Consider the following 27,998-nt stretch of genomic DNA (forward strand, 5'->3'; position numbering starts at 1 on the left):
AATCAATGCCCGACCCTCGAAGAGCTTCTGCGGCTTGAGATGCCTTGATCCAACTGTGCCTAAATCCACGATTTTCACATCGGCAAACTTCTTCGGCAAGTTTTTCGTTGGTCTTTTCGATTCCAACTTTTCGACTGTCATGAAAACCTTTCTCATAGGTCCTCCCCTTCGCGTTCTCCATTGCGAACATACTCGCCATCTCACGATCGGCAAGCGCGGAACTGATGAGCCGACTGGTAACCCTTTCTTCCACGATTGGGTTTCTGTGCCCGGCGAGCTGTGCCTGGGCCGCCTTGGTCTTCCTTAACTCGCGTTCAGCCGCCTCCGCGCGAGCCTCCAAACTTCGAATACGTTCCTCTTTTTTCTCCATCTCTCGGCGGGCAGCGCACAACCGCATGCCGATTTCATAGGTAGTGTAAAGCCCCTTCACCGCCCTGTGAATGCCTTCGCGAAATACTTCGTTGTCCTGACGACCTACCATCGATTGCTGAACCACAAGAGGAAAAATTTGTTGAGCAAACTCGACCGCTACATTTGGGTCCCGAATGATCGAGTCCGCTTCTGTCATGGGTCTATTTCCCACAAATACCGCAAAGCTTAATGGGCACGGATTCAAGTCAGATCCCTTCTCGACTCGAGGTTAAGGGGATCTGCCCTGCGATTGCTTGTCCCGCCTGGGCGACCTGCTTCGACGTCGAGGAGACTAACGCCTCTCTCAATCCCTGGAACTCTTATCCCTTGTGCGCAAAGGGTCACCACCTCGATGCATGTCTCCACCCAGCTCAGCTAGCGTCTTCGCTTCCCCTCTGCTGTTAAAGAAAAGTCTGTTCGACATTCATACGATACCTTCAAAAGCTGGAGTTAGTTGTTTACTGTATTCATAAAAGTTGTACCCTTAATCATTTATCCTTTACAGAGGCAGCACCCTCGAGGCAATTTCATTAATTGTGAAAACCTTAATTGCCCATCGCCGACTGGATAGACTCGCCGGTGCCCGAATGATCATACACCGCCTGGGGCAAGGGCGTGATAGATTAATCAATCTATTCGGCTTAGGTGCCCCAGCCGGCTCAAGAATCAACTTCAGAATGATCATGCACCGCCTGGGGCAAGGACGTGATAGATTTATCAATATATTCGGCTTAAGTGCCCCAGTCGGCTCATGAATCAACTTCAGAATGATCATGTGCCGCCTGGGGCAAGGACGTGATAGATTTATCAATATATTCGGCTTAAGTGCCCCAGTCGGCTCATGAATCGACTTCAGAATGATCATGCCATGCCTGAGGCAAGGGCGTGATAGATTAATCAATCTATTCAGCTTAGGTGCCCCAGCCGGCTCATGAATCGACTTTAGAATGATCATGCGCCGCCTGGGGCAAGGGCGTGATAGATTTATCAATATATTCAGCTTAAGTGCCCAGTCGGCTCATGAATCGACTTCAGAATGATCATGTGCCGCCTGGGGCAAGGGCGTGATAGATTAATCAATCTATTCGGCTTAGGTGCCCCAACCGGCCCATGAATCGACAACAAAACTAAGTTTGTCTCCTCCGGCGCCCGAATGATCATGCACCGCCGGGGGCAAGGGTAGGTTAATCAATCTATTCGGATTAAATGCCCCAGCCGGCCCATAAATCGTTTCAGCACAATACCAACGAACTATTCGGCATACGAATGATAAGATTGCCATGATATTCAATCATAGAAAGGTCAACATAGTAGTCATTCTAACTAAAGTAGTGAAAGGCAAACATTCTACACCAACATAACATCACAAACTGCGCATTAGTAGTGAAACAAGAAGATAATTTTCATTAATAAATTGAGCACAGACAGTAGCCAATTTATACATGAAAACTACTCGGAACCAACAAAAGTCCTAAAAACAAAAACATAAATTAAAAGGGAAAGTATTTCATAAAATTCGAATGGCTCCCAGATCCATCCTCGGGGTCAGACTCAAGTGGCTCAATGTCCACCTGCTCATAAGGAATTGGCAAGGCCAATGTAACCCCAGCGGCATCAAGGGCCTTGAGCCACCCGTGTTTGAACCCCCGATTCTCAAACTTGGGGACTTCATCTACGTATTCTTTGAAAGCGGTGCCTTTTCCTGCTTCGAATGCGGCAGAAGCCTCAGATTCTACCTTTTCCTTGGCCGCCTTCAACTCTGCTAACTCAGTCTCCATCCTGTTAAGCGCCTCCTCGGCTAGCCTAAGCGATTCTTTGCTCGCGTTCCCTCTATCTTCGACATCAGAATGGTGCTGATCGGCAGCCTGAGCCCTTTCCACTTCGGCTTCGGCTCGCGCAGTCTCCATAGCGGCCCTCATCATCTCAAACTCGGCCCTGCTCTTTTGATCGACCACTTTTGACTGCAAACGGTCAATCCTGTCAAGGGCATCGTGTAGGCAGCGGCCCAAGTCAGCGATCTTGCCGACCGTCTGCAAAACGAGTTGGGATCGTTAGATGCCATAGGCAACCAAAATCAAAACAAGTCAAAGTTCACCTACCAAAAGGGCCAACTGCGCAGATAGGGCTATGGCCACCAAATCCGGCACGGCATGAAAGGATGCCTTATCAGCTGGTAGGGAGACTGACGCCGCCAGGCTCAAGGCTACCGCCGGGTCGGTAATGATGGATGTGTCCGAAGGAATCGGCGTGTCTCTAATCTTTGGTTGAGCAATAAAAGGAACAACCACGTCCGATTCTTCTAAGCGAGGCCTTTTGTCGGCAAGACTATCTTCTGAACAAGCCTCTCCCTCGGCGCTACGCTTCTTGCCCCGCTCTTCCGGAATCAACCGTTCATCAATGACCGGTTGTTTAACCTCTTTCGCTGTTTCGGCTGCAACAATCTTAGCCGGCTCTTCAATAACGGGTTCGGAAGACTCAACCAAGGCAGGTCCAGAACGGGCGGCTTCGGCCTCCTCAGCGAACTCTCTGTCTGGTTTGGCGACTACCTCTACCACCGGCTCGACGTCTTGCCCCGAGTCAGAGGCTTTGAGACCAACTTGTCTGAGACTCTTGAAGCTAGGGAAGATAAGAGCCGCAAGCTGTCGATCGTCGGATGGAATTAGAATATTGTCAGCGGCCGAAAAAGTAGTGTAAGTAGGCTTGTATCGAAGAAGTATGTGGGCCGCTCTCCCTTGCTTCTGTAAGTTTGGACGGCCGAAGTATCCGAGTGCAGTTGCAACCTGCGCAAAGATCGCGTCGTCGATAGAAACCAGAATCTTTTTCAAATTACTGCCTGCAAAGGCAAAGGGTTAGAAACAGGGGGAAAGCCGAGTAAAAGAAAAGTTCAGTAAAACACAAGGAGACACACGACAACCTGGTTCACCCCTCCGTCTGGGAATAGGGTCTAGGCGATTCTCGCCTTCGCCAAATTCCCAATTCCCTCGGATAATGACCATTACGTCATCCACACGGTTGCCAGAACTGGCGAGCATGGTTACCAAATGATGGTCAGTATCCTTGGCCCTAAGAAAGTACTGCCCAAGCCGACCAGAAGATTTGGCTAAAGCATAACAGTGCCAAATGGTCGGAATCCCAAGATCGATCTTGAGGCACCGGTTCAACTCTACGATCCCCATTACGATTCGAAAAAAGTTCACGTTGGGCTGAGAAGGAATCCGACCCCAATAGCGGAGGACGGCCCTAAGGAATGGATGTAGGGGAAAACGGACCCCGCCCTTTGCAATCGATAGGAGAGGAAAGAAGATCGAATTTTGATCCTCTCTCTCCATATCCAGAGTGTTGTCTATCACTAGAGATAGATGAACATTGTCGGGGATGGAAAAGTGTCGCCGGAATCCGGAGACACGACCCTCAGAAAGGAGGTCTTTCAAGTGTTTGGCCATTTTCACGGGGAATAAAGGGTTCACCAAAATGAAAATAATAAACAAAAAGTAAGATTGTAAAGAAAAAAGAAGAAGACTTACGAGGAGCAAGGGAGACGAGGGTAGACGGAAAAGAGTTGCAGAGAATGCGAGTCAGAGAAGGGATATCTGTTGGCAGTCCAAGAGTCTCGAATACTCGATGAACTGTGCATTCGAAAGGACTGAAATTTCAAATGATAATAAATGCAAGACGCACGATTGAGGCGGGAAAGCGTAATGATGAACGAAAAGGTGTGCGCATCCAGACATCTATATTGGGGTACGCGAAGCCGCCTAACCTATTTTAACCTTTCCAATTCGAGACCAAACATGCCGATTAACTTTCGTTAATGGAGAGTTCGGGGGGTAATTGTGGGGGCCGAATACATGGAAAAATCAGATGGTGCGTACCATTGGAAGACTGATATTAATCGGCTATATCCTATGAGAGTGGGGAGCCGAATATAATATATGTGCCGAATAAGTGTAAGTCCTTAGGGCCGAATAAAAGAAAGGACAATGATTAAAAAGTAGGCCCTGGCCCCGAGGATAAAAAAGAATAGGTATAAATACAGGAACAACAGTTATAGAAAGGTATGTAAGAATCACTTCACAAAACTTAGTAAAAAAGCTACCCTGAGTATCTGAACTAACTTGTCCATCGGAGTGCTAATTCCGGCACCCCCGACTGGAGTGTTTGTATCTTTTCAGGTGACTAGCTGAGGATCACTAGCATCTCCCAGGATCCGAAGAGTATTTCCGAACTACTTCTCCACAACATTTACGACAAATAGAAGAGATTTCATATTACAATTATCAGAGTATTCTTACAAAAGGTATTACATGTTGACAACAAAAGTAAATGCCCTATAGGCTTACAACTTTCCAAGTCAACACTTGGTTACAAAAGGAGAGTACTAACTTAACACAAAATAAGCCCTTGGCTTGATATACATGTAATACAACAAAACAACAAAAAAGTCTGACAGCCTCAAGCCTCCCAAGCTACGTCCTTGGAGGTGGCATAACACCTGTACCTGAAAATGATGTCCCATATAGGGTGAGCCAATGCCCAGTAGAGATATGCTAAACATAATATGAGCAATAACTAAAACATTAGCACTTGATAAATGTTTAACTCATATAAACCAACATACAGTATAATCCAGTTCCATAATCCTTCACTTAACAAAAACTCAACTGATAAACATGGCTCAAAACCTGGACAAACAACTTAAGTGAGACTACATCTTATGCCAACAATACTTCAAACTGCCATTTTACGGAAATTGCGTCTGCGGGATTCGGCACCTATGTGTATTTATGTTCTTATGGCCATTTTACGGAAATTTCATCCGCGGGACTCGACACTCGTGTATAGATATTTTCAGATTATCCATTTTACGGACATTTCATCCGCGGGATTCGGCACCCATGTATAATTATATTCGAATTGCCATTTTACGAAAATTACGTCCGCGGGATTCGGCACCAATGTGTAATTATTTTTGAATGGCCATTTTACAGAAATTTCATCCGCGGGATTCGGCACCCATGTATTCAAATACTCATCATATATAATGACCAATCAATACATAAATTCGTTGTATTATTCCAACCGTCATACTCAATGACATACTCAAATTGATTAGTTTTAATTCATCTAATCATCATGCAGTGTCTACAACAATCAAGACTATCCTCCACCGATAGCTCAAAGCAGTTATCTCTAAGTAGATAATAAATGCACCAACAGATAAATTATCAACAATTTCAAAAGTGAGTGATTAATGAATCCAACTCCATCATTCTACCACATAATGAGCCAATTTCATTATTTCCAACTCAATTTCATATTTCCATAATAAATGTCATTAATTACACTAATGACTCAAATATACCCAAACATGGCATTTTCACCCTTTTCTCAACATTGACCCAAAGGTCCAAATATTAACAACAACATCAATAACCTCCTTAGACCTAAAACACATATGTTTGAATCAAAAGAACAAAACCCCTCTTTCTAATATAACACATTACAAACCCTAACTTTCCAAATCGAACCATTTATACAAAAAGCTCAACATCTATGTTAAAGCTCATAAAAATGAGTAGTTATCCCTACCTCAAAGTTTGAAGCCCAAAGGGGAAGATGAAGAAACCCAAAGATGCTCCAAATCAACACCTTTGTGGATCCAAAGATAGCCCAAGCCAAACTCTACCTTTTGTACAAAGGAACTAAGGTAGAAACACTCTAGAGCTAGATGGATTCTTAGAGAGAGAGAGAATGTAGAGAGAGAGGCTGTCAAAATTAGGGTTTTAAAAAGTTAGAGAGAGAGAGAAAATTGAAAAAGTGATTTAAAATGGCCCAACAACGATCTGATATACATATGACCCGCTCGAGCGGAGAATAGGACGCTCGAGCGTCAAACACAAAAATTGGACCCGCTCGAGCTCAAGAATACTCGCTCGAGCGTCAAGACACAGCTGCAAAACACACCCGCTTGAGCGCAAAGGGAAATCCGCTCGAGTGTAGATTACACTTGTCCAGTACTTTTACAGACACTGCACACCCGCTCGAGCGCCAAGAGGCCCGCTCTAGCGCGACCCGCTCGAGCGCGACCCGCTCAAGCGCAAGGAAATACGCTCGAGCGTGAAAAAAGCACCTGCAGAAGTTTTGCAGAGGCACAAAATGCTGAAAGTGTGTAAACTCCGCTTGAGCGCAAAGGGACTCGCTCGAGCGGACCACCAAAAATCTGGGCAACAAGGAATGGGACTAAAGCTCAACCAACCTGTTCGAAACACACCCAACACAACCCAAGACTCAAATACATAGAGTAAAGGATGTAAATGAGAATAAGACAACATAACCACGGAACCAAGTCCGGAATGCAATAATCAAAGGAAAGGAAAATCGGGATCGCTATATATGTCCACATAATCAATTGAGTTAGCTGAGTTGGCAATCTTGTACATTCTGAAATTATAGGTAGGATGGTCAATCATTGCAAAAGGTAGATTGAGCTATTTATTCCTTTGTTAGAGGGTCTTGTTTGACCTGTTTATTCATTCCTAATTATGGGCCTTTCTAGTAATTGTTGATATTGGACTTGAATGGATGTTTTTGCAATTTTTTTTATAAAGTTGATTGTCTAGTTTAATGTAATTTTCTTGATACATATAAATAATCTCCTATTAATTGAAAGAAAAAAAAAAGTATGCCCAAATATTATCTATTAATTTCTAAATAATAGTTACTTATTATCTATACTATTAATAAAGGGAACACCTCAGTTGGTGTCTTAAAGCCATCCTTCAGTTTAATGCTAAGTGTTCATTTTGTCATTTAAAAAAAAAAAAAAAGTTAGACAAATAATGGATATGAAACTCGAACTATGAATATATATATATATATATAGTATAATAAAGAAGACTTTTATCACCAGAATCAAACACAATATATATGATACATATTCTATTTTATTTTTACTTATTTAAAATGCACACACATTGTGTGTGCCATATAGCGATCCCGGGTTTACCCTTGATATACAGTGATCCGGACATGTGTCCGTGGATGTTGGTAGTTGTTTATTATCTTGTTTACATCCTTTTTACTTAGTATTTGAGTTATGGGATGTGTTGGGCAGGTTTGTTACAGGTTGGTTGAGTTTAGAAACCAAAACCAGTTGCCCAGATTTTGACCTGTCCGCTCGAGCGGGGGTTTTGGCGCTCGAGCGGGAATTGCACCCATCCAGTATTTTCTGTGCAGTGTTGGACGCTCGAGCGTGGTATTGGCCGCTCGAGCGGGGTTGTGTGAGTTCCGCTCGAGCGGGGAGTTGGAAGCTCGAGCGATGGCCTGGTTCTGTAAAAGTTCTGGGAGTGTGTATTCGCCGCTCGAGCGGGATTGTTGGCGCTCGAGCGGGAGTCTGTGAGTGACGCTCGAGCTGGGTGTTTGACGCTCGAGCGGGTCGACTGGGTTTAAGTTCCGTGTTTTGACTTTTCAAATCAGTTTTTCACTTTCTTTTCTCTCTCCTACTTTTCCAAAAACACCATTGTTGAGCCTCTCACTCTAGAACTCAACCTTCTCTCTAGGTTTCGATCTAGTAGGAGTGATTTGCTCATCTTTGGCCTTTACAAAAAAGTTGTTGATCGTCGAGGGCTACTTTTTAATCTGAAAATTTCGAGATTTGGAGCACGTTGGGTTTTGTCTTCTTCTCCCTTGGAGCTCCGAATTTGAGGTAGGGATATCCTACTCCTCTCTATGGATTTTGTCTTTAAATTTTAGTATTTTGAGATGTTGGGGTTGGTTTGGTAATTTGGTGAAAGTTTGGGGCTTTTGTGTTATTTTATGAAAGTTGGGGTTTTATTCATAATAAACCTATATGCATGTTTGGCATAGAGAAATGGAATAAATGTTGAATCATTGATGAAAATGGGACCTAAGGGTTGTAATGTTAATTATGGAAAATGACCTAATTACATTGATTGATTAATTGGGATAATTAATTGTAAGAGATGAGGAAATGAAATGAAATTGTTGAGATTGGGAATGTAAAGGGTTAAAGGGTGTAGTTGAATTATCTATCACTCATCGGAATGAAATGTTGATTGAATATCCATTTGTGCATTTATTTTCTGTTTAGAAATAATTGTTTTGGGCTATCGGTGGAGGATAGTCGTGATTGTTGTAGACAATGCATGATGATTAGGCAAACGGAAACTAATCAATAGAATGTGTCATGGAATTTGACGGTTGATAGAATACATTAACTGCATGTATTGAGTGATTGTATATAGAACCAATGTGTTTGTATACGTTATGTGTAGAGGAGGAGATGGGGGATGTACTCCGCGGTTTAGGGGAAGATAGGGGATATACCTCTAAACCGGATAGTGTTGGGAGAAGATAGGGGATGAACTCCGTAGATACAGCTCATATGCTTGTCTAGAGAAGTGAAGATAGAGCTCATATGCTTATCTTTGTGAAGTGTGGATACAGCTTATATGCTTATCTGTGAATATGGGATATTGTTGTTATACATATTTGTTGAGAATGTGGATATAGCTTATATGCTTATCTGTGAATATGGGATATAGTTTTTATACATTTCTGTTGAGATAATGATAGAGCTAACATGCTTATCTGTTGAAAAAGGGAAAAATGAAAAGTAACTTGGACTCATAAGTCGTATGACATAAATGTGTAATTTATGTGAATGTATCAGTGTTGGCCATCTATCAATTGCTAATCTTTTAGTCATTGTTCATGGTTGGTTTAGTGTATTTCTACTGGGCTGTGGCTCACCCTATATGGGAATATCATTTTTAGGTACAGGTAGCATGCCACCTCCAAGGACATAGCTTGGGAGGCTAGAGGTGGACATACTTATGTCGTTTTATTTTGATGTATTACATGTAAAATTCAAGCCAAGGGCTTAACGTGTAAATGAGTTAGTACTCTTTTGTTGTAACCAAGTGTTAACTTGGAAAGCTGTAAGCCCGTAGGGCATTTTGCTTTTGTTGTTAACATGTAATACTTTTGTAATGAAACTCTGATGAATAGAAGAATGTGGTTATTTCATATGTTAATGAATGTCTTGTTTGATGGGTTTAATGTTATTATTTTGAGGGCGTTACATGCCAACCGCTCGTTAGATTACAATACAAAGTGTTTATGATAAGAAGTATCACAGTCATACTAAATTTATTATTCTCTACGTTAATGAAATCCAGAATTGCAGTTGTTCCATTTTCCTTAAGAAGCAGAGTTATTTACATAGAAATCTCCTAAACTATTGAAAAATATTACATTGACCTCTTAAACTTTAAAAGCATAAAAATGGACCCCCTAAATTATTGAGAAGTATCATTTTGTCGCCCTAAACGATAAAAACGTACAAATAGACTTCTTAAACTATTAGTGTGTTTCACTTTGATCGCTTTTATTAGCGGTTTAATTTGTATGTTTTTATGATTTTAAGGACATTTGCACGTTTTTATTGTTTAGAGGATAAAATGATACTTCTCAATAGTTTAGGGGTTCATTTCTACACTTTAATAATTTAGAGAATCAAAATGATACTTCTCAATAGTTTAGGAGCTCTTAAAGCAAGTCCAATGGTGAGGCATTGGAGTTGCTATTGCTATAAAATAGCATGAAGTTCACTTTTTTCATCTACAAGTGAGCTATCAGAGCTATTAAATTATACCTTTGTTATATCTTTCATCAAATTTGTGTAATGCCCCAACCCTTCACATGTCATCGATATTGTCCTTTTTGGGCCATGCTCGCACAGATTTGCTCTTCTTAGTGGGTCACTCATCCCAGAACTACTCCATCTTAAGCACGCTTAACTGGGGAGTTCTTCTAGGGATTCCACCACCTGGGAAAAGGCCTCGATGATATATAAGGGTCCAGGTTTTTACTTTTATAGCCCATGAACTCCCCCTTCATTCCCGATGTGGGACACTGGGACCTTACAATCCACCTCTCTTAGGCTGTACGTCCCCGTGCAGTAGCCTGCTAGCTCACAAGCCCGCGCAACATGCACCGAGAGACACAACGGGCCCACACCTGGTACCAAGAGTCGGCTTTGATACCATTTGTAATGCCCCAACCCTTCATATGTCATCGATATTGTCCACTTTGGGCCACGTCCGTACGGATTTGTTCTTCCTAGTGGGTCACCCATCCCAGAACTACTCCAGCCTAAGCACACTAAAATATTGTAAGGTCCCGGTGTCCCACATCGGGAATGGATGGGGAGTTCTTGGGCTATAAAAGTAAAAACCTGGACCCTTATATAGCATCGAGGCCTTTTCCTGGGTGGTGAAATCCCTAGCAGAACTCTCCAGTTAAGCATGCTTAGGCTGGAGTAGTTTTGGGATGGGTGACCCACTAGGAATAACAAATCCGTGCAGGCGTGGCCCAAAGCGGACAAAATCGATGACATGTGAAAGATTGGAGCGTTACAAATGGTATCAGAGTCAACTCTCCGGAGTACCGAGTGTGGGCCCATGGAGTCTCTCGGTGCATGTGGCGCGGGCTTGTGAGCTGGCAGGCTATTGCATGGGGACGTGCAGCCTTAAGAGGGTGGATTGTAAGGTCCCGGTGTTCCACATCGAGAATGGAGGGGGAGTTTCTGGGCTATAAAAGTAAAAACCTGGACCCTTATATAGCATCGAGGCCTTTTCCTGGGTAGTGAAATCCCTAGCAGAACTCCCCAGTTAAGCGTACTTAGACTGGAGTAGTTCTTGGATGGGTGACCGACTGGGAAGAACAAATCCGTGTGGGCATGGCCCAAAGTGAACAATATTGATGACATGTAAAGGGTTGAGGCGTTAGAATTTGACACTAATTTTACTTATAGTTAAAGCTTTCAGTGCAACAAATTTGAGAGGCTGGTGGTCGACTAGGTGGATATCCAAGTGGTCGACCACTTGGTGGAAGTTCTGCTCTGTTTTGCTAAAAAATAACAATTTCACCATTGGTGTAACATTACTATCCTATAACTATTTTACACTATTCATTGCACAAAAATTATAATTTTAGCTATTCATTTTAACTATCCACCATTGGACTTGCTCTTAGTGTAAATAACCCCCAGAAGCATATCAACCTGAAAATTTTCCATTGGAATAAACTCTTTATAATTGGGATAAAGTCATTGGAAGATTATATCTTACCACCAACAAATCATAAACACTCCCCTTCCCCCCCCTCCCAAAAAAAAAAAAAAAAAAACTAACAGTAAATTTGTTATTGTCCTATTATAATGAACAAAGTAGGGGAATTAAATTGATGGAAATTGAGGTCATTCCATCTAATGTTATATAAGCATATTATTAAAGATTCATGAGCTATTTTGTTACAAGAGGGTTAAATTATGGGTGTTTTTTTCTTTTTTTTTTTGTAATTTTCCCAAATGTTTTTTTTTTTTATTTAGGTTAATTACACTTTTCACTTTTATAGTCTGATTCAAATTTCATTTTGATCCCTATATTTTTAAATTAAATAGTTTTGTCTTCGTTTGGGGTGTTGAATATAAGTACACTTTTTATCTTTTCAACTTTTTTAAGTCATATCACCTCTCTACTTTTCTGCATACCTTTTCATAAAAAATCAAAAAATGCATTTATTTAGATTATCCCAAAAGTTTTAATTTGGTCTTCTTATTTAATTTGCAGGTTGAAGTTGACGATTTTGGGACATTTATTAGTCTCTTAAGGTATATATATATGCAAGAAAAATTAATAGAAATTTAGACAGAAAGACCAAATTGAAACAGAATTTAAAGTGTATAAAAAAAACTGTTTAATTTGAAATTATAAGGACTAAAGTGAAATTTGAGTCAAAATATAGAGATTAAAAATGCAATTACCCTTTTAATTTTATTATTATTATTATTATTATTATTTTGCACATAAAAAAATAAAAAATAAAAAATAAAAAGCATATAAGATATCAATTGAAATAACTTCATCAAATCATTATTTTGACATTTAGGAGTGATAGTGTTTCATTTTGATGTTTTTAGCTCTTATATTTATAGTACTTTTCACATTACGAATCTCTTAATTTTGCTTTGTAGGTTTACTTTGATCTTTGAATTGTTATTATAAAATTTTTAAAATTCCATGTTCATATAAATAAAGTTATATTATATATTTCAACTTCGCAATAAAATTGGTTTGAAATTAAGACAATTGCAATAAGAATGATGAGAGTGAAATTTAAGCAAAAAATTGATGGTAATAAATATACTCAATTTGAATTTTATTAGCCAAATCAATAAGTGGGAGGGCCTAGTGTATCATGGTGCTTTGAGCGCCTTTATAAAGACTCAAACCACTTGGGTGCTAAACGTGCAATTCTGAGTTTGTGCAAAACATTCAAAGAAGAAATAGGTGTATCATCATGTTTATAGAGATGAGGTTGGTGTGGTTGTGGGTAATGTTGGTTTTCGCTAGTGAGTGCTATGGGTGTTTGGAGCATGAGAGGGTTGCTCTTCTACAATTAAAAGCTTCCATTAACCACCAAAATCACAATAGCATATATCCAAGGAAGGAGATTTGGAAGGGTGAAGCGACTACTGACTGTTGTGAATGGGAAAGAGTCAAGTGCAGCACTACAACAGGGCGAGTGATCCAACTCTCACTCAATTCTACTTATTGGGACACTAGAGGTAGGTATTTGAATGCCTCCATGTTTCTTCCATTTGAAGAACTTCAAAGTCTCGACTTATCATACAATGGATTTGCTGGTTGGCTTGAGAATGAAGGTTTTTGATTACTAGAATAGCAACCAAACAAGTCTACTCTCTTGTTTTCTTTTTGACAATATTTCCAGAAATTAACATCTATTGTGGTCTATGTTATGATATATATTATTGACTGTTTTACAGGTTTTGAGAAGTTGGGTGAAATTTTATTTTATTGAAATTTTATTTTTTCAGTTAATTATGTTCAATAAAAAATTCTGATAAGGGGTATTTGTAATTTTTCAAACCACAGGGAACAATCCATATTTTAAGTAAATCTTACACCGCAGGAAAAACCGTTTTTACCGGCATTTCAAAAACGCCGCTATAAGTGGCAAATGCGCCACCAAAATACTATACCGGCGCTTTTATATTACGTAGATGATACGGCCGTCGCTATAGGTATAAGGCGCTTAATAAACGTCGCTGAATTTATAGTGACTTTTCATAAACGCCGGTATACTATTAAATCTTCTTAAATAATTCTCTTAAATATAACTGTTGATGTCACAGGATATAGTGGCATTTTGAACAAAAACTCCACCTTTTTACCTTATTTCATAATTTAATTAATATAAAATATGCTCTGAGCTGGTTATTTACATTCCATTCACAAAACACATCCTAACAAAAAATAAAAATAAATGTGGATAAAACTATCAAATTCAATATCAAAGAACGATTAAACTGTACATGTTCACAAAAGCATATTTAAGTTATAAGATTCACCCAATCTTTAAAAAAAACAAAAAAAATCTGAAATTCACCAATCAACACACTCGGATATTTAAATTCTTTTACAAAAAATAAAAAAATAAAAAATTGCCAGCAAGATTTCAATTTTGGCCCTGTTAAAATCCTTACATCTAGAATCAGATCTTTTCCTCCGCAAAATTATCCTTTTGACCTACACATAAATAAATAACAGTTGTAAATTATAATATTTTTGAAGAAAATCTAGAACAAAACAATAAATACCATCAAAATCATAAAGAGATAAAAAGCTAATACATAAATCCCCTTCATAATAATAACATGTATAGTAAGATCTTTAAGGTCAGTTTCATCAATAATCAAACACTAAAAAATTACCATGAACTTTCTTTATTACCCATACTTCTTTCCATTACATGGTAACATATACTCAAAAAACATAATCATCGTACAACAAATTTCAAGAAAACTTTGATTATACCTATTACAAGCATCAGATTGCCTTACCAAATTAAAGTTTCCATAGCTTTGCTTGACTGAGGGCAAAGCTTGAGGTTCAAGTAAAATGACAGATTCCAAAAAAATTATGTGATGACATGTTGGAGAAGCATAAAGATCACAAAAACAGTAAACCCTCTCAATCATTAGTAATAGACTTCCCTAATCAAGGTTTTTTTTTTTTTTTTTTCCTCTTCATGATAAGATTTCCACTTAAAATAAGATTCAAACAAAAAGTTTCACTGTTTCAATATAAATTGACCCATTCTCAAATAGCAGATGAAAATGATGCCGGACACCCAAACCTCGAGATAGTTCAAATTTCAGAATATATTTCAAAAACCATAGGGCTATAGGGGATGTCAGTGATATCATCAGAAACATCAAACAAAATATTTTTATCTAACTCTTTGAGTGGTTATTGTTCAAGCAAATGATAAACTATGCAAGGCTCTAATTGAAAGGAAAAGAAAACAAAATGAAGATCAGTTACCTTAATAACTTTTCTGATGCAATCCTGGCAGCAACAATAGTGCTACGGTCAGGTACCCACTTTACAACATGGTTTGGATCAGATCGCATTGGAGAATGAATCTTAACAAGCTGAAAAAAGAAAGAAAGAGAGGTGGGGAAGAAGGAGTAAAATATGAGAAACTACTGTAGGAACCGAATAATTGTAAGGAAAACAATTCTATGCATACCACAAAGGACTCATGAGGTGGTGAAATGGTGAGAGCGTTTTCGTACTTGCAGCAATAAGGAAAAAACAATTCACATGGATGACTATAATTTGGATGCTTTGTGCTAGAGCAGGAAACAAATAATGATTAAAAGAGTTGTGATAATCCTCTAATTTGAACGTTTCACTCCCATCTGGTATCCATAATGGTTGTGGTTCGCATTTCTTATTTCTGTCATCAACATTTTTATTTTATTATATTATATTTTCAATTCTCACAACTACATTGAATTTGTTAAATTTGTTCAAGCAAGATACAAAATTCAGCATAAAAGAATACAGAAGCCATAAACTTACTCCTAAACACTCCAGTTCCTTTTGTACACAATGTTGCCATGGGCTAATTTATGTCCTGTTACTGCATATGTTCAAAAATAGTACTATCAATTTATGGTAACAAATAAAATGCCCACCAGAGTTTATAAATGCTATTACTAGAAATTACTATCATAAAGACTGCACACATTAACTTATGCAAGATACAAAGGCATTCACAAATATTTTGCTTTGATTCATACTTGTAGAAGAATCCAAGATAAAACAGAAACCATCGTTGAAGTATGATAGGTAAAACATCAACTATCTATTGAATGCAATGTTCTCTGAAGGACATGAATGCAATTATATAGAATAAATAAATTTATAAAATGAAAGAAATAGAGTAAAATAAGTAAATGGTGAAGGCATATTTCTATTGAAATCTATAATTGAAAATTTTCTTATAGGTTACTTCTATGTGATCATGTAAATTTTGTGAGAGTTCCAAGAATCAGTCAAAATATGAATTACAATGTACTCCGTCATTCTTTTTGTAACGCCCTCAAAATAATAACATTAAAGCCAACAAATAAGACATGCATTGATATTCAAAAGTCCCACATTCCTTCATTTCTCAGAACTTCATTACAAAAAGTATTACATGTTAACTACAAAAGCAAATGCCCTACAGGCTTACAGCTTTCCAAGTTAACACTTGGTTACAACAAAAGAGTACTAACTCATACACATTAAGCCCTTGGCTTGTATTTACATGTAATACATCAAAAAGTAAAACGACAACATTATGTCCGCCACTAGCCTCCCAAGCTATGTCCTTGGAGGTGGCATGCTTCCTGCACCTGAAAATGATATTCCCATATAGGGTGAGCCACAGCCCAGTAGAAATATACTAAACCAACCATGAACAATGACTAAAAGATTAGCAATTGATAGATGGCCAACACTGATACAATCACATAAATCACATATTTATGTCAAATGACTTACAAGTCCAAATTACTTTTCATTTCCCCTTTTTCAACAGATAGGCATATAAGCACTACCCACATGCTCAACAGATATGTATAACAACAATATCCACATTTTCAGATAAGCAAATAAGCTATATCCACATTCTACAACAGATATGTATAACAACATTATCCACAGATAAGCATATAAGCTATATCCACACTTCACAAAGATAAGCATATGAGCTCTATCTTCACTTCTCTAGACAAGCATATGAGCTGTATCTACGGAGTTCATCCCCTATCTTCTCCCAACACTATCCGGTTTAGAGGTACATCCCCTATCTTCCCCTAAACCGCGGAGTACATTCCCCATCTCCTCCTCTACACATAACGTATACAAACACAATGGTTCTATATACAATCACTCAATACATATAGTTAATGTATTCTATCAACCGTCAAGTTCCATGATACACTTCATTGATTAGTTTCAGTTTGCCTAATCATCATGCATTGTCTACAACAATCACGACTATCCTCCACCGATAGCCCAAAACAGTTATTTCTAAACAGAAAATAAATGCACAAATGGATATTCAATCAATATTTCATTTCCTCATTTCTCACAATTAATTATCCCAATTAATTAAACAATGTAATTAGGTCAATTCCCATAATTAACATTTCAACCCTTAGGTCCCATTTTCATCAATGATTTAACATTTATGCCATTTCTCTATTCCAAACATGCATCTAGGTTTATTATGAATAAAATCCCAACTTTTGTAAAATTGCACAAAACTCCCAAACTTTCACAAAATTACCAAACCAACCCCAACATCTCAAAATACCAAAATTTAAAGACAAAATCCATAGAGAGGAGTAGGATATCCCTACCTCGAAGTTTGAGCCAAAAAGGAGATGAAGACTCGAAGACCAACGTGTTCCAAATCCAAACTTTTTCAGATTAAAACAAAGCTCTCAATGCCCTCTATCTTTTTAACAAAGACCCTAGGCTAGATTCACACTCTAGGGAGATCAATTCTTAGAGAGAGTAAAAGTGTAGAGAGAGAGGGTCTCGGATCTAGGGTTTGATAAAAAGAAAAGGTGAAAAAGTGATGTTCAAAATCGCTACTGTCCGCTGATATAAAACACTCTCGCTCGAGCGAAGACTTGGTCGCTCGAGCGACCAGACACAGAAACTCCCGCTCGAGCCAAGAAGCTCTTGCTCGAGCCAAAAACTCAAAAGTGCGCTCGAGCGAAAGAACGCTCGCTCGAGCCAACAACTCGAACCCTCAGGTCTGCAACCAGAAGCACGCTCGAGCGACAGACCTCTCGCTCGAGCGAAGAGCAAACCAGACCGCTCGAGCCAAAAAAAACTCGCTCGAGCCAAGAAACACAACTCTCAGGTCCAGAACCAGGTGCAAGCGCTCGCTCGAGCGAAGCCACTCTGGCTCGACCCACCAGACACAAACTCAACTCTCGCTCGAGCGACCAACGCCTCGCTCGAGCGAAGGTCCAAAAATCTGGGCAGCAATACTAGGCTCCCAAACACAACCAACCTGTAACAAACCTGTCCAACACATCCTATAACTCAATAGACAAAGTAAAGAAGATGCAAACAAGATAATAAACAACTACCACATCCACGGACACATGTCCTGATCACTGTACAACAAGGGTAAACCCGGGATCGCTATACTTTTATTTTTATTTTATATTTTTTTTTCCTGTTTGAATGCAAACATAATTTGTAAACATAATTAGAATTTGTTTTCATAAATTAGAGCACTAAGAAAAAAATTGGCTGATCAAGGCTATTAGGCATGCATAAACAAAGTCATTGTCAAACTTTCAATATTCAGAATTTCAATTTGCTTTGTTTTGTTTTGTTTGTTTCCGCCCCTACATTTTCTTAGCTAACAATCAATCAAACAAACATTTGTTTTCTTCTTTTCTTTTTCCCTGTTTTTTTCATCAAAGTTTCAAGATTCAAAAATTTTTAAATTCCTTTTTCCATCCTACAATTTTTGAGAATTGAAAATATAATATAAATGGAGAGAGAAAACTCAAGAGCCTTGAGCCCAGTTCCTTTTGCTGCTGAACCAAAAGATGCACCTAACATGAGATATACAGGATTCCGAATTGGAATTTCCTACAGAAGACAAAACCCAAAAGTTATGACTTAGTGAGATGTAGGTTGAAAAGAAAAAGAGTAAAAGTCTCCTATTTTAGATGATCCACATTTCCCAAAACACAATTATAGTACATTGCAAATGTTGTCAAGTAAAGAGCAAACATTTATTTGATTCTAACATTAGTAATAAAAAAATCAAGAAACAGGACTTGATTTGTTTTGCTTATTATTCATCCTTGGCAATATCTAAAATTCAATACCATAGTCTGAATCCTATTACATAATGAATCAATCCTTAACTATCCAAATGACAAATCCATGACTTACAAAAGTGTTAAAAGCAACTTTGTGGGCTGTAACGCCCTCAAAATAATACATAGAAACCCACATTATTGACATGCATTGATATAAGAAAATAAAACATCATTCCATTTATCAGAGTAGTCAAGTACAAAAATATTACATGTTGACAACAAAAGTAAATGTCCTATGGGCTTACAACTTTCCAAGCCAACACTTGGTCACAAAAGAGAGTACTAACTCAAATACACTTTAAGCCCTTGGCTTGAATTTACATGTAATATCCAAATAACAAAATAACCAAAAAGGAGTCTTCAATGTGATTAGTTTCAGTTTTCCCTAATCAACATACAGTGTCTACAACAATCAAGACTATCCTCCACCGATAGCCCAAAGCAGTTATTTCTAAACAGAAATAAATGCATTAAACAAATATGATATCAACATTTACGTAGGTGAGTGATAAATTAATCCAACTACACCATTCAATCCCATAACTTCCCGATTTCACAATTTCCAATTCAATTTCATATTTCCCCCAAGTTAATTATACCAATTAATTTATCACATAACTAGGGCATTTTTCTCTAATCCACAATATCAACCCTAAGGTTCATTATCATCAATAACACAACAATAATTCCATTTCTCAATGTCTTACCTACATATGGGTTTTATTATTTGAAAACCCCTATTTTATAAATTACACAACAACCCTAACTTTTCCCAAAATTACCCAATATCACCAACTAATCAAAATGGCCAAAATTTAAGACAAAACTCATAAGATGGAGTAGGGTATCCCACCTTGAAATGAAGAGACCAAAGGAGAAGATGGTGAAAATCCAAAGTGCTCCAAATCCACAAATTTTCAGATTAAAACGTAGCCCACACAACCCTCTATCTTTCTTACAAAGAACTTAGGGTAGAAACACACTAAAAATAGATGAAACCCTAGAGAGAAAGTGTATAGAGAGAGAGAGAGAATAGATCTAGGGTTTTGAAAACAAAAGAGGATAAAAAGTGAAGTGTTTCCCCGCTGCTGTCTACTGATATAACACAGGCTTGCTCGAGCGAAGGATTGGTCGCTCGAGCGACCAGACACAAGGAACCCTTGCTCGAGCGTGGAAAGCCTCGCTCGAGCCAACAATTCGAAGCTTCAGGTCTACAACCCAGAAGTATGCTCAAGCGAAGAAAAGCTCGCTCGAGCGAAGAACTCCAAAACATAGTCCTCGCTCGCTCGAGCGAAGGATTGCAACTCTCAGGTCTAGAACCGGACGCAGACGTAAGCTCGAGCGAAGGACTTCTCGCTCGAGCCACCGGACACAAAACTCAACTCTCGCTCGAGTGAAGGAACCCTGGCTCAAGCGAAGGATCTAAAACACAGAGCTCGCTCGAGCGGCAAAAGGCTGGCTCGAGCGGAGGACCAAAATTCTGGGCAGCAACCATTTGCTCCCAATCACACCCAACCTGAAACAATCCTGCCCAAAACATCCTATAACTCAAATACAAAGTATTGAAGGACGGAAACAAGATACAAACCACAACTGACATCCACGAAACCAAATTCGGATACAACAACCAAAGGTGGAAGAACCGGGATCACTATATGGGTAGCCATTTCAATATGCAACATCCTGAATAACACAAATTAGGCATGTAATAAATGACCAGCAAAGAAATGGACACATTTAGAACAGATGAGCTGAAAAGTTCAAAAACGATTTGGAGTTTACCTAAAGACCAGATATCTGACTTTGAACCATAAGGTATATCAGTGAGAAGTTCAGGACACATATAACTAGGAGTTCCCACCACCTGCAATTGAAGCCGATACATCAGAGCAATGAGACTATACAAAAGAACAAACATGAAACTAAAACAATGATTTTAAATACTCACAAAGGAAGCAGGATCATCGGAAGTCAACATCTTAGCAAGACCAAAATCACCTACAACCAAATATATTTTAATACCTCTAATAAAATAAAACAAAATTATCATTAACAAAATTACAAAGGTGCAGTCAAGAATGACAGGAATAAGGTAAGACTTCATTTACCTAGGCTTATGTCCTGATCTTTTGTCAGAAATTTATTCGAACACTAAAGCAAGTGTGAAACATCAGCAGTGCAGAACAACCATTGAGATTTCAGAGATATAACACTTCACTTAAAACATTATAAATCACATAGAGAGGTAACTAACCTTGACATCACGATGAAGGATATGGTGTGTGAATTGATACACTGAATTGATGCAATTAAAACTATAATAACCAAATTGACACAATAGACAATACAATTGTATACATATATGTGCACACACAATAATAGCAGTAGATGCTGATGCTTGAAGCTGCCCATTTCTCTCCTCTAAGCTCTCCTGTAATCTATACATCTCCTCCTCTATCTTCTTAGCTTTGGCCTCTGCCTAGGGAAAAAAAAAAAATCCAAAAATACACAAAATTAGAGAAGGTCCCACAAAGAACATCACTTTACAGAGAAGAACAAAAAGGTGAAATGAAATGATTTTATTTCCAAAGTACACACAGATGCAAAAAAATATACATAGAAACATATAAACAAATATACAAATTCACATGCCTGTCTTGTTAGGGTTCGAAGAGCCAATGACTGCTCCTGTGAAGCGAGATGGCTTCAGACCTTCTTGAGCTCCACCGCCAGTGACACCACGTTCCGCCCAAAGCTCTGCTTCTTCTCATTCAGATCCTTCAACAACGGATCGATATTTCTCGGTGCGCAGAACGCTGTCATTCCATGCAATCACCTCATTGTCCATGTGATTGAAGCTTCTCTCCATCACGATCTTCCACTCCTCCGTACTCGAATCCTTCTTCTCTATCTCTTCCTTTACAAGTTCATGTAACTGATCTCTACATTTCATTGCCACCTACAAAGAAATCAAACACCGATTAACACTTGATACTGAGAAACAAAACACAAACAACTTGCTTGAAACCTTGTTAATCAGCAGATCTAACAAAATGCGAGAGAGATCAGATTAGATAGACTTTCTTGTTCAATTTCGGATCTGCAATTTGCGAGAGAGATCGAGTTTAAATTCGATGAAGAAAAGCTAGAGCAAGAATAGATCTAGCAAAATGCAAGAGAGATCAGATCGACTTCGGATTTCGATCAGATTAGATCGACTTTCTTGTTCAATTTCGGATCTGCGATTTGTGTGAGAGAGAGAGATCGAGTTCGATGAAGAAGAGAAGTGTATGAGAGAGATTTTGTGTTACTTTTGTAATTGGAATGGGGTTTACGTGTCTATTAAGTTAAATACAGCGAGCATGATGCCTTGAAAAGCGTGTTGACTATTCAGTATACCACAACATTTTTTAAAACGTCTTGATTCAAGCGCCGTTATAGACCACTTTTCTTGTAGTGTCAGTAAAGGTATTTATAATTTTTTTGAATATTTACATAAAATTTTTGTAATTATGAGCCACAATGTTGCGTGTTTTGTCTTGTAATAAAAGGACCACGACAGGCCACACAATTTTATATCTAAGTTTAATACAAAAATTATGTTTGTAGATCACTATCCTTTAAAATTGGGTTTCAAATACAAGTCTTTTAAGATTCTTAGTAAGCAAAGTACCTATTTTTATTTTTATTTTTATTTAAATAAAATGGATTACATGTCAATTTTACGTGTTGTTTTAGTTGTGAGGATGGTGGTGACTTGAAATGGAAATTGATTATGCAAGTTTTGAGAGACTATGTGTTAGGCAAGCTGGAGGTACTTGATTTGGAAGTCAATTTTTTCAATAATAGCTTCTTACCATCTCTTGATGTGTTGTCATCACTCAAGACTATATCCCTACAGTACACCAATTTGAATGGATCAATTGATATAGGAGAAAAGTCCAATATAAAATCTTTCACCTATTCACAACTAAAACAACCTTTCCAGCATCAACATGGACAATATTTGCAGCATCAATGTGAGTTTTATGGGCCATTTTTATTGAACAGATTGTAACATAGGATTGAGATTATCAATGTATGGAATTCACATTCTCACATTTAGTTGTAATTTGTATTATTCGGATTAGATTGTAATGGACATTTTATTCAACAAAATTGGTGAATTTTTTAATCCTATAACTAATAATACAAAATAAACATATAATTGGTATTATATATTTTGATATTTATTGCAAAACAAAAGTGAAAAGGAGGATAATCTAATTGGATAATCAATCTTTCACTGATTCCATGAATTGTTGTTGGAAGTGTCGGATCATGCCTGAAAACACCACGTGATTTAATGTCATATAATATTTTGGAATTAGTAAATAATGATTAATTATTCAATTTTATGATAGTTAGACTCGAGAAAAACCATAGCACCAAAAGTGTAAGTCTCCCAAGGTTGAGATGGTTACTATTTTAGTTTCTAAACTATGGAGTTTGTGTGATTTTGGTTCTTTGTTTAAATTGTGTTGGTTTAGCTCCCAGTGTATAAAAATTATTTTGATTTCCTCCCCTAACCGAATTCCATTTGTAGCTACCATTAAATTTAATTCAAGGGTAAATATGGAAATTCAATCAAAATTTTACTCTTATAGTTCCTAAAATAAGATATTTGTATTATTTTGGTCCTTAATATATAAATCATGTCAATTTAGTATTTAAAGTATACAAAGTGTTTCAATTTGGTCCTCTAACCAAGATTACAAAACTATCCATGCTTCCTCTCACTTTTTCTCTCTATAAACCTCCACTCTGGGTCTCACCGTTGGCCGGCTGGCAGTGCCATGGCGACTAGCTGGCCTCGTTTCCTTTGTGTGTGATTGTTGTTTTTCTCTCTTTTTAACTTGAATCCACAAAGTTTTCCTACCATATTATTTTGAGAAAATTACATTTTTACCTCTATTCTTTGCCTTAATTTACACCATGTAGTTGGTTTTTTGCGCTCCTCGGAGGGATTTAGTCTCATCGGATGTAATTCCCTACAATTCGGACTCCTGTGGTTCTGAATCTGGTTTCACGAGTGTAATGTAAAACAAAAGAAAATGAGAGACTAAATCTGGCAAATTCTAGAAAAATCCACTAATCGCAAGAGATGCCAAAAACGGATTGCATTGTCAAATTTCAGAGTCGCCACCTAATACTTTTGGGAGAATTAGGAAACTAGTGACACATGCCAAAGGCCACTTGTCCATCATAACCAAATTTGCCTCTATTCAGAAACTTAGGTATGAGAGGGGAATGTCATGAATTGAGCACCACACTCACCCGATCAAAGATCGGCCTTTACTAAGTCATGATGTGAGTTTTATTAACATTATGCTCATGTTCTAGTTATAAATATGATAACATTACTATGTGAAGCAAACAAGTATAGACCACGTCACTGTAGACACCCCATTTTTGATCGCCCATAAGACTTGGGCGCCTCAAGTTGAACACTCAATGATGAAATGTTACGATGTGCAATCGTTCGAATCTTTAGCAAAAGGCTTCGATTTTTGAGCTTCTGATCCCAACTTTACACCCCATTTCGATCAAAACTATTTTAAACCTTAAAACCTACTTTTTCAAAATATTTTTCCAAATATTTCCACGATGTTCCGAGGCTCGTATTTCGTTTAAAATATTACACTTTTCTGTAAACTGAGTAAAGACAAAGTGGAAATAAATGGAAGGGAGGTGAACCCTTTGAAAAATATTTAAAAATATCTTATTTATAGGTTTGGAGTTAAAGGAAATAGGAGGGGTGGGAAGAAAACTAGTTTAGGAAAAGGTTAAGCATCAAATCGTTAAGAGAGAATTGTGTAGCCTTCACTAAATTAGGCATATCTCTTTCTAAACTTATAATTTAGATATCATACCACCACCATTGGAAAGTATACTTTTGGGGCTTCAATTTAGACTCAAGAATCACCTGAAACCAAGTTTGGATGAAGGAGATATGCCCATTTGAAGTCAGGCTTGAGAGTAGTTTTTTCGGACTGCCTGGCCACTTTTTGTGGCCGGTCAGCTAGGTGTCCCGACAAGAAGATATTTATAGCCAACTGTCTCCCCTATGTGCATGCCTTGCACCAGCTGTCTCTATATAGATATTTCCAACATGAGAAGTTGTTTTTCTATAAATACAAGCCCACCTCTCTTGATTTTAGGTTAGAAAATTTGTGAAGAGCCCAAATCTTACTAAGCACTCTCCCTGTCTATCTTGCAATATACATACACTATACATACACTTCCTAAACTAAAAATTTGAGTCTCCTTGCTGAGGTTCTTGAGCTAAAATCTCAGCCCTTGAGAGTGGATATCTTCTGGCTTGTGAACAAAAGAGTAACTCCTCTTGAAGAGGTATAACTTTGGCCATCTTTACACTACCTCTTCCTTCCCTTTTCTTGTTGTTTTTACTCTATTTTGAATTATTTTTGGTGGGCTGAAACTCGTGATTTAAAGCTACCAAAGGTGGAGGGGTTAACCACCCTTTTTTGAACCTTATTCCATAAGCTTTTATCCACGTGTTTCCTACTTATTTCTCAACTTTTGGCCACTGATTTTCAGAGTTTTACGAGGCTAAAACATGTGATTTTAAGGTCCAAAAGGTGGAGGGGTTAGCCACCCTTCCTTTGGCTTGCTTACTAGCTTTAATTCTTTCCCATTTTTGCTTACTTTTTTTTAGCATTGTCAAAGTAATTCCAGCACTGCTTTGTTGTTTTTTGGACTATTTTAGTGTATTTACTTCATTTATGCTTTGAATAGTATGCTTGAATTGTTGTAAGTCCTCATAGGTTTGGTGGTTTAGGCCTTGGACACCAACCTATTTGAGTTGATAGCTTTCATTTCATAGTTTTCATACATGTATTCATACTTGTAATAATCACCTCTGCAACCTCTCTCCTTTCTTGGTTTTCTTCTTTTCGTTTAAGCGTTGTTTCAAACAATTGATGGTTGTTTAAGGCCTGCAAAAGAGACCTTCCATGCTTAATAGTTTAATCTCTTCGGAGGTTCATTACCAAGGCATTACATCTTTCTCATGCAAAAGACAACTTCTTGTTTGACACTTCTCTTCATTAATGGACATAACTCTCATGTTTGGACAAAATGATTAAAGAATGGAAAGGTAATACTAAAAGAGGCTAATAAAATTGGTAAAAGAGGTAAAGCAAGAGAATAAAATCAAGTCAAATTCAATCGGACGTTATATTGAACCCATTAAGTCTTGAGTCATTTCATACCCTTTAGTGATTATAATAATCCAAGAATCAATGTTTACCACTTCCCTTAAGGTAACTCCATGATAGGGAGGAGATTTTGTTGGTCTTTTTTTTTTTTTCATTCATTGAGCCTTTGTCCCATCGATTCACAGATCATCATGCAACAACCTTACAACCATTGATGATTTGTGAGCCGATTTCATGATAGGGAGAGGCAGAGAGAATAAACATCCCTAGGAAACACTCTATTTTTGCTTTGTTTCCATTCCGTTGCAGCAGGGCAGTACCAAAAATTAGTGGCTGGCCGGCCACCCCTTGAATCCAGCCAACCACCTTTTGTTGAGCAAACAGTGGCATTTTTCTTGCGAAACAGAGCAGGAGCTGAGGCAAAAACAGAATTATTTTCTGAGTGCGGACAGAACAAAATCAGGCAGTAGAACATAGGTGTTTTTGGGAAGATATTCTTGGTTGCATGTGTGGGTCCTCGTTTCCTGTGCAAATTAGATTTCACACATAATATGTTGTAAGTAATTAATTAGATTAATTCAAATTGTAACAATTAGTTAAATTAGCTTATTAATTCATTTGGTGTTTGTAATAGTTAGTTTAATTCGGACATTTATTCGGACCGTCTTGCAAGAGGGCAAAATTGTAATATTGTGCATGTCTTCCAACCCCTATTATTTCTCCCTTTTATTTACTCACGTATGATGGATAGCATATAGCATCATGTTTTCCTTAGCATTTTCCATGACTCGCATCCATTCATTTTGCATGCATAAAAAGGTTTGGCTCATCATACTAATCAATATCAATTTCAAATTCCTTACTCGAATACATGTTTTATCACATGCCTTGAATTGACTCATATGCTATACCAGTAGTCAAGCCTATTATTTGCATGTTGTATGCGTTACATTAGTCATGTTGCATTGTTTAGGATTATGCATTTTTTTTCTAACTATTTTCTTTCTTTTGGCTTGCCTCTGTTGAGTACTAGGTGAGCATTTCCTGCTTTAGCATATTGCATGTATGTTGGTGTTTCCATGTCAAGTATGTTTACCATGAGGCTACATGCTTATTTGAAGTAAACTCTTTGAATGCCTATGGATGAAGGTTTTTTCACTTAAGTTGGGATGATTTGATTAATGTACATGCAAGCTCATTTTTTCGAGTGGCACATATTCAAACACTTTTTAAAGCAAACATGAAATCAAAGAGTTTCAAAGTGGGCGAATTAGTCTATACTTGCGTGCTTCACATAGTAAGTGTAAACACCCCATTTTTGACCGTCCTCAAGACTTGGACGTCATCGTTTGAACACTCGATGATCATCTATATTCGTGTTCGTTTTGAGTTCCTGAAGGTCTCGACTACGCGTCTTGCCTTGGAACCTCTCAACTCATCTGTTTTGTGCTGTGGACCAAGAGCTTGTGGTTTTGTTTCTGAGGGAAGGGGGGTGACTTGTTGGCCTCCCTACAAACCATTGGCCAAGCCTTGTGCTTATCGGCTATGTTTTGTCTCTATCGGCCATCAGTGTTCGCCGGTCGGCACTCTTTTTGGCCGGTTGGCACCCATTTTGGCCGAGGCCTTTTTATTTGCTTTTGTAGATATTTTTGTGCCAGCTTTAACAGCTGGTGAGCATAGATTTCATCATCTATACACGTGTATGGAGGGATTGAACCAAGCCCTTAGCTTGTCCAATAAGCTTAGGAATTGATTTTCTATAAGAATGGAGACCCCTCTCCCTTTCCAGAGGTTCTGAAAATTGATATACAAAGACATATATATCTCTCTGTATATTTCTCTCTCTCTCTCTCTCTCTATATATATATATATATACATATATATATATATATATATTGCTTAAAAGTGTGTTTTGTCTTCACTTTTGCACTACAATACCTAGTAAAGCACCATTGCCTTGTTGCTGAGGTACTAGAGGACCTTGTTTGGACTCTCAAAGTTTGTTTTCTTTGGCTCAGAAGTGCTGGTTTGCTGTGGTTCTTCAAGGGTGAGTTGTTACCCTTTTT

General features: G+C 38.1%; 1 protein-coding gene and 1 long non-coding RNA gene across 2 annotated transcripts; one reads left to right on the forward strand and one right to left on the reverse strand.

The window, feature by feature from the left end:
• The first annotated feature begins 12,807 nt into the window (after positions 1–12,807).
• Positions 12,808–13,317, forward strand: LOC145802586 (receptor-like protein 9a). Its single transcript, XM_082895321.1, has 2 exons — positions 12,808–13,159; positions 13,283–13,317. The coding sequence occupies exons 1-2, from the start codon at positions 12,808–12,810 to the stop codon at positions 13,315–13,317; spliced, it is 387 nt and encodes a 128-aa protein (XP_082751447.1).
• A 1,524-nt stretch (positions 13,318–14,841) lies between these two features.
• On the reverse strand, positions 14,842–20,655 carry LOC145803223 (uncharacterized). The gene is made up of 3 exons (XR_014345349.1): positions 20,495–20,655; positions 15,387–15,447; positions 14,842–14,953 (listed from the first exon to the last, which is right to left on the reverse strand). It is a non-coding gene; the product is annotated as an uncharacterized LOC145803223 (long non-coding RNA).
• Between the last annotated feature and the right edge of the window lie 7,343 nt (positions 20,656–27,998).

Source organism: Camellia sinensis, chromosome 11 (assembly GCF_055761805.1).
Source record: "Camellia sinensis isolate YWXY chromosome 11, ASM5576180v1, whole genome shotgun sequence".
Taxonomy (NCBI): Eukaryota; Viridiplantae; Streptophyta; class Magnoliopsida; order Ericales; family Theaceae; genus Camellia; species Camellia sinensis.

Excerpts from the sequence above, each read along its gene's own strand:
- LOC145802586 (XM_082895321.1), top strand. The coding sequence starts at position 12,808 with ATGAGGTTGGTGTGGTTGTGGGTAATGTTGGTTTTCGCTAGTGAGTGC. Across the intron at positions 13,160-13,282 it reads TGGTTGGCTTGAGAATGAAG|GTTTTGAGAAGTTGGGTGAA; the intron begins GTTTTTGATTAC and ends ACTGTTTTACAG.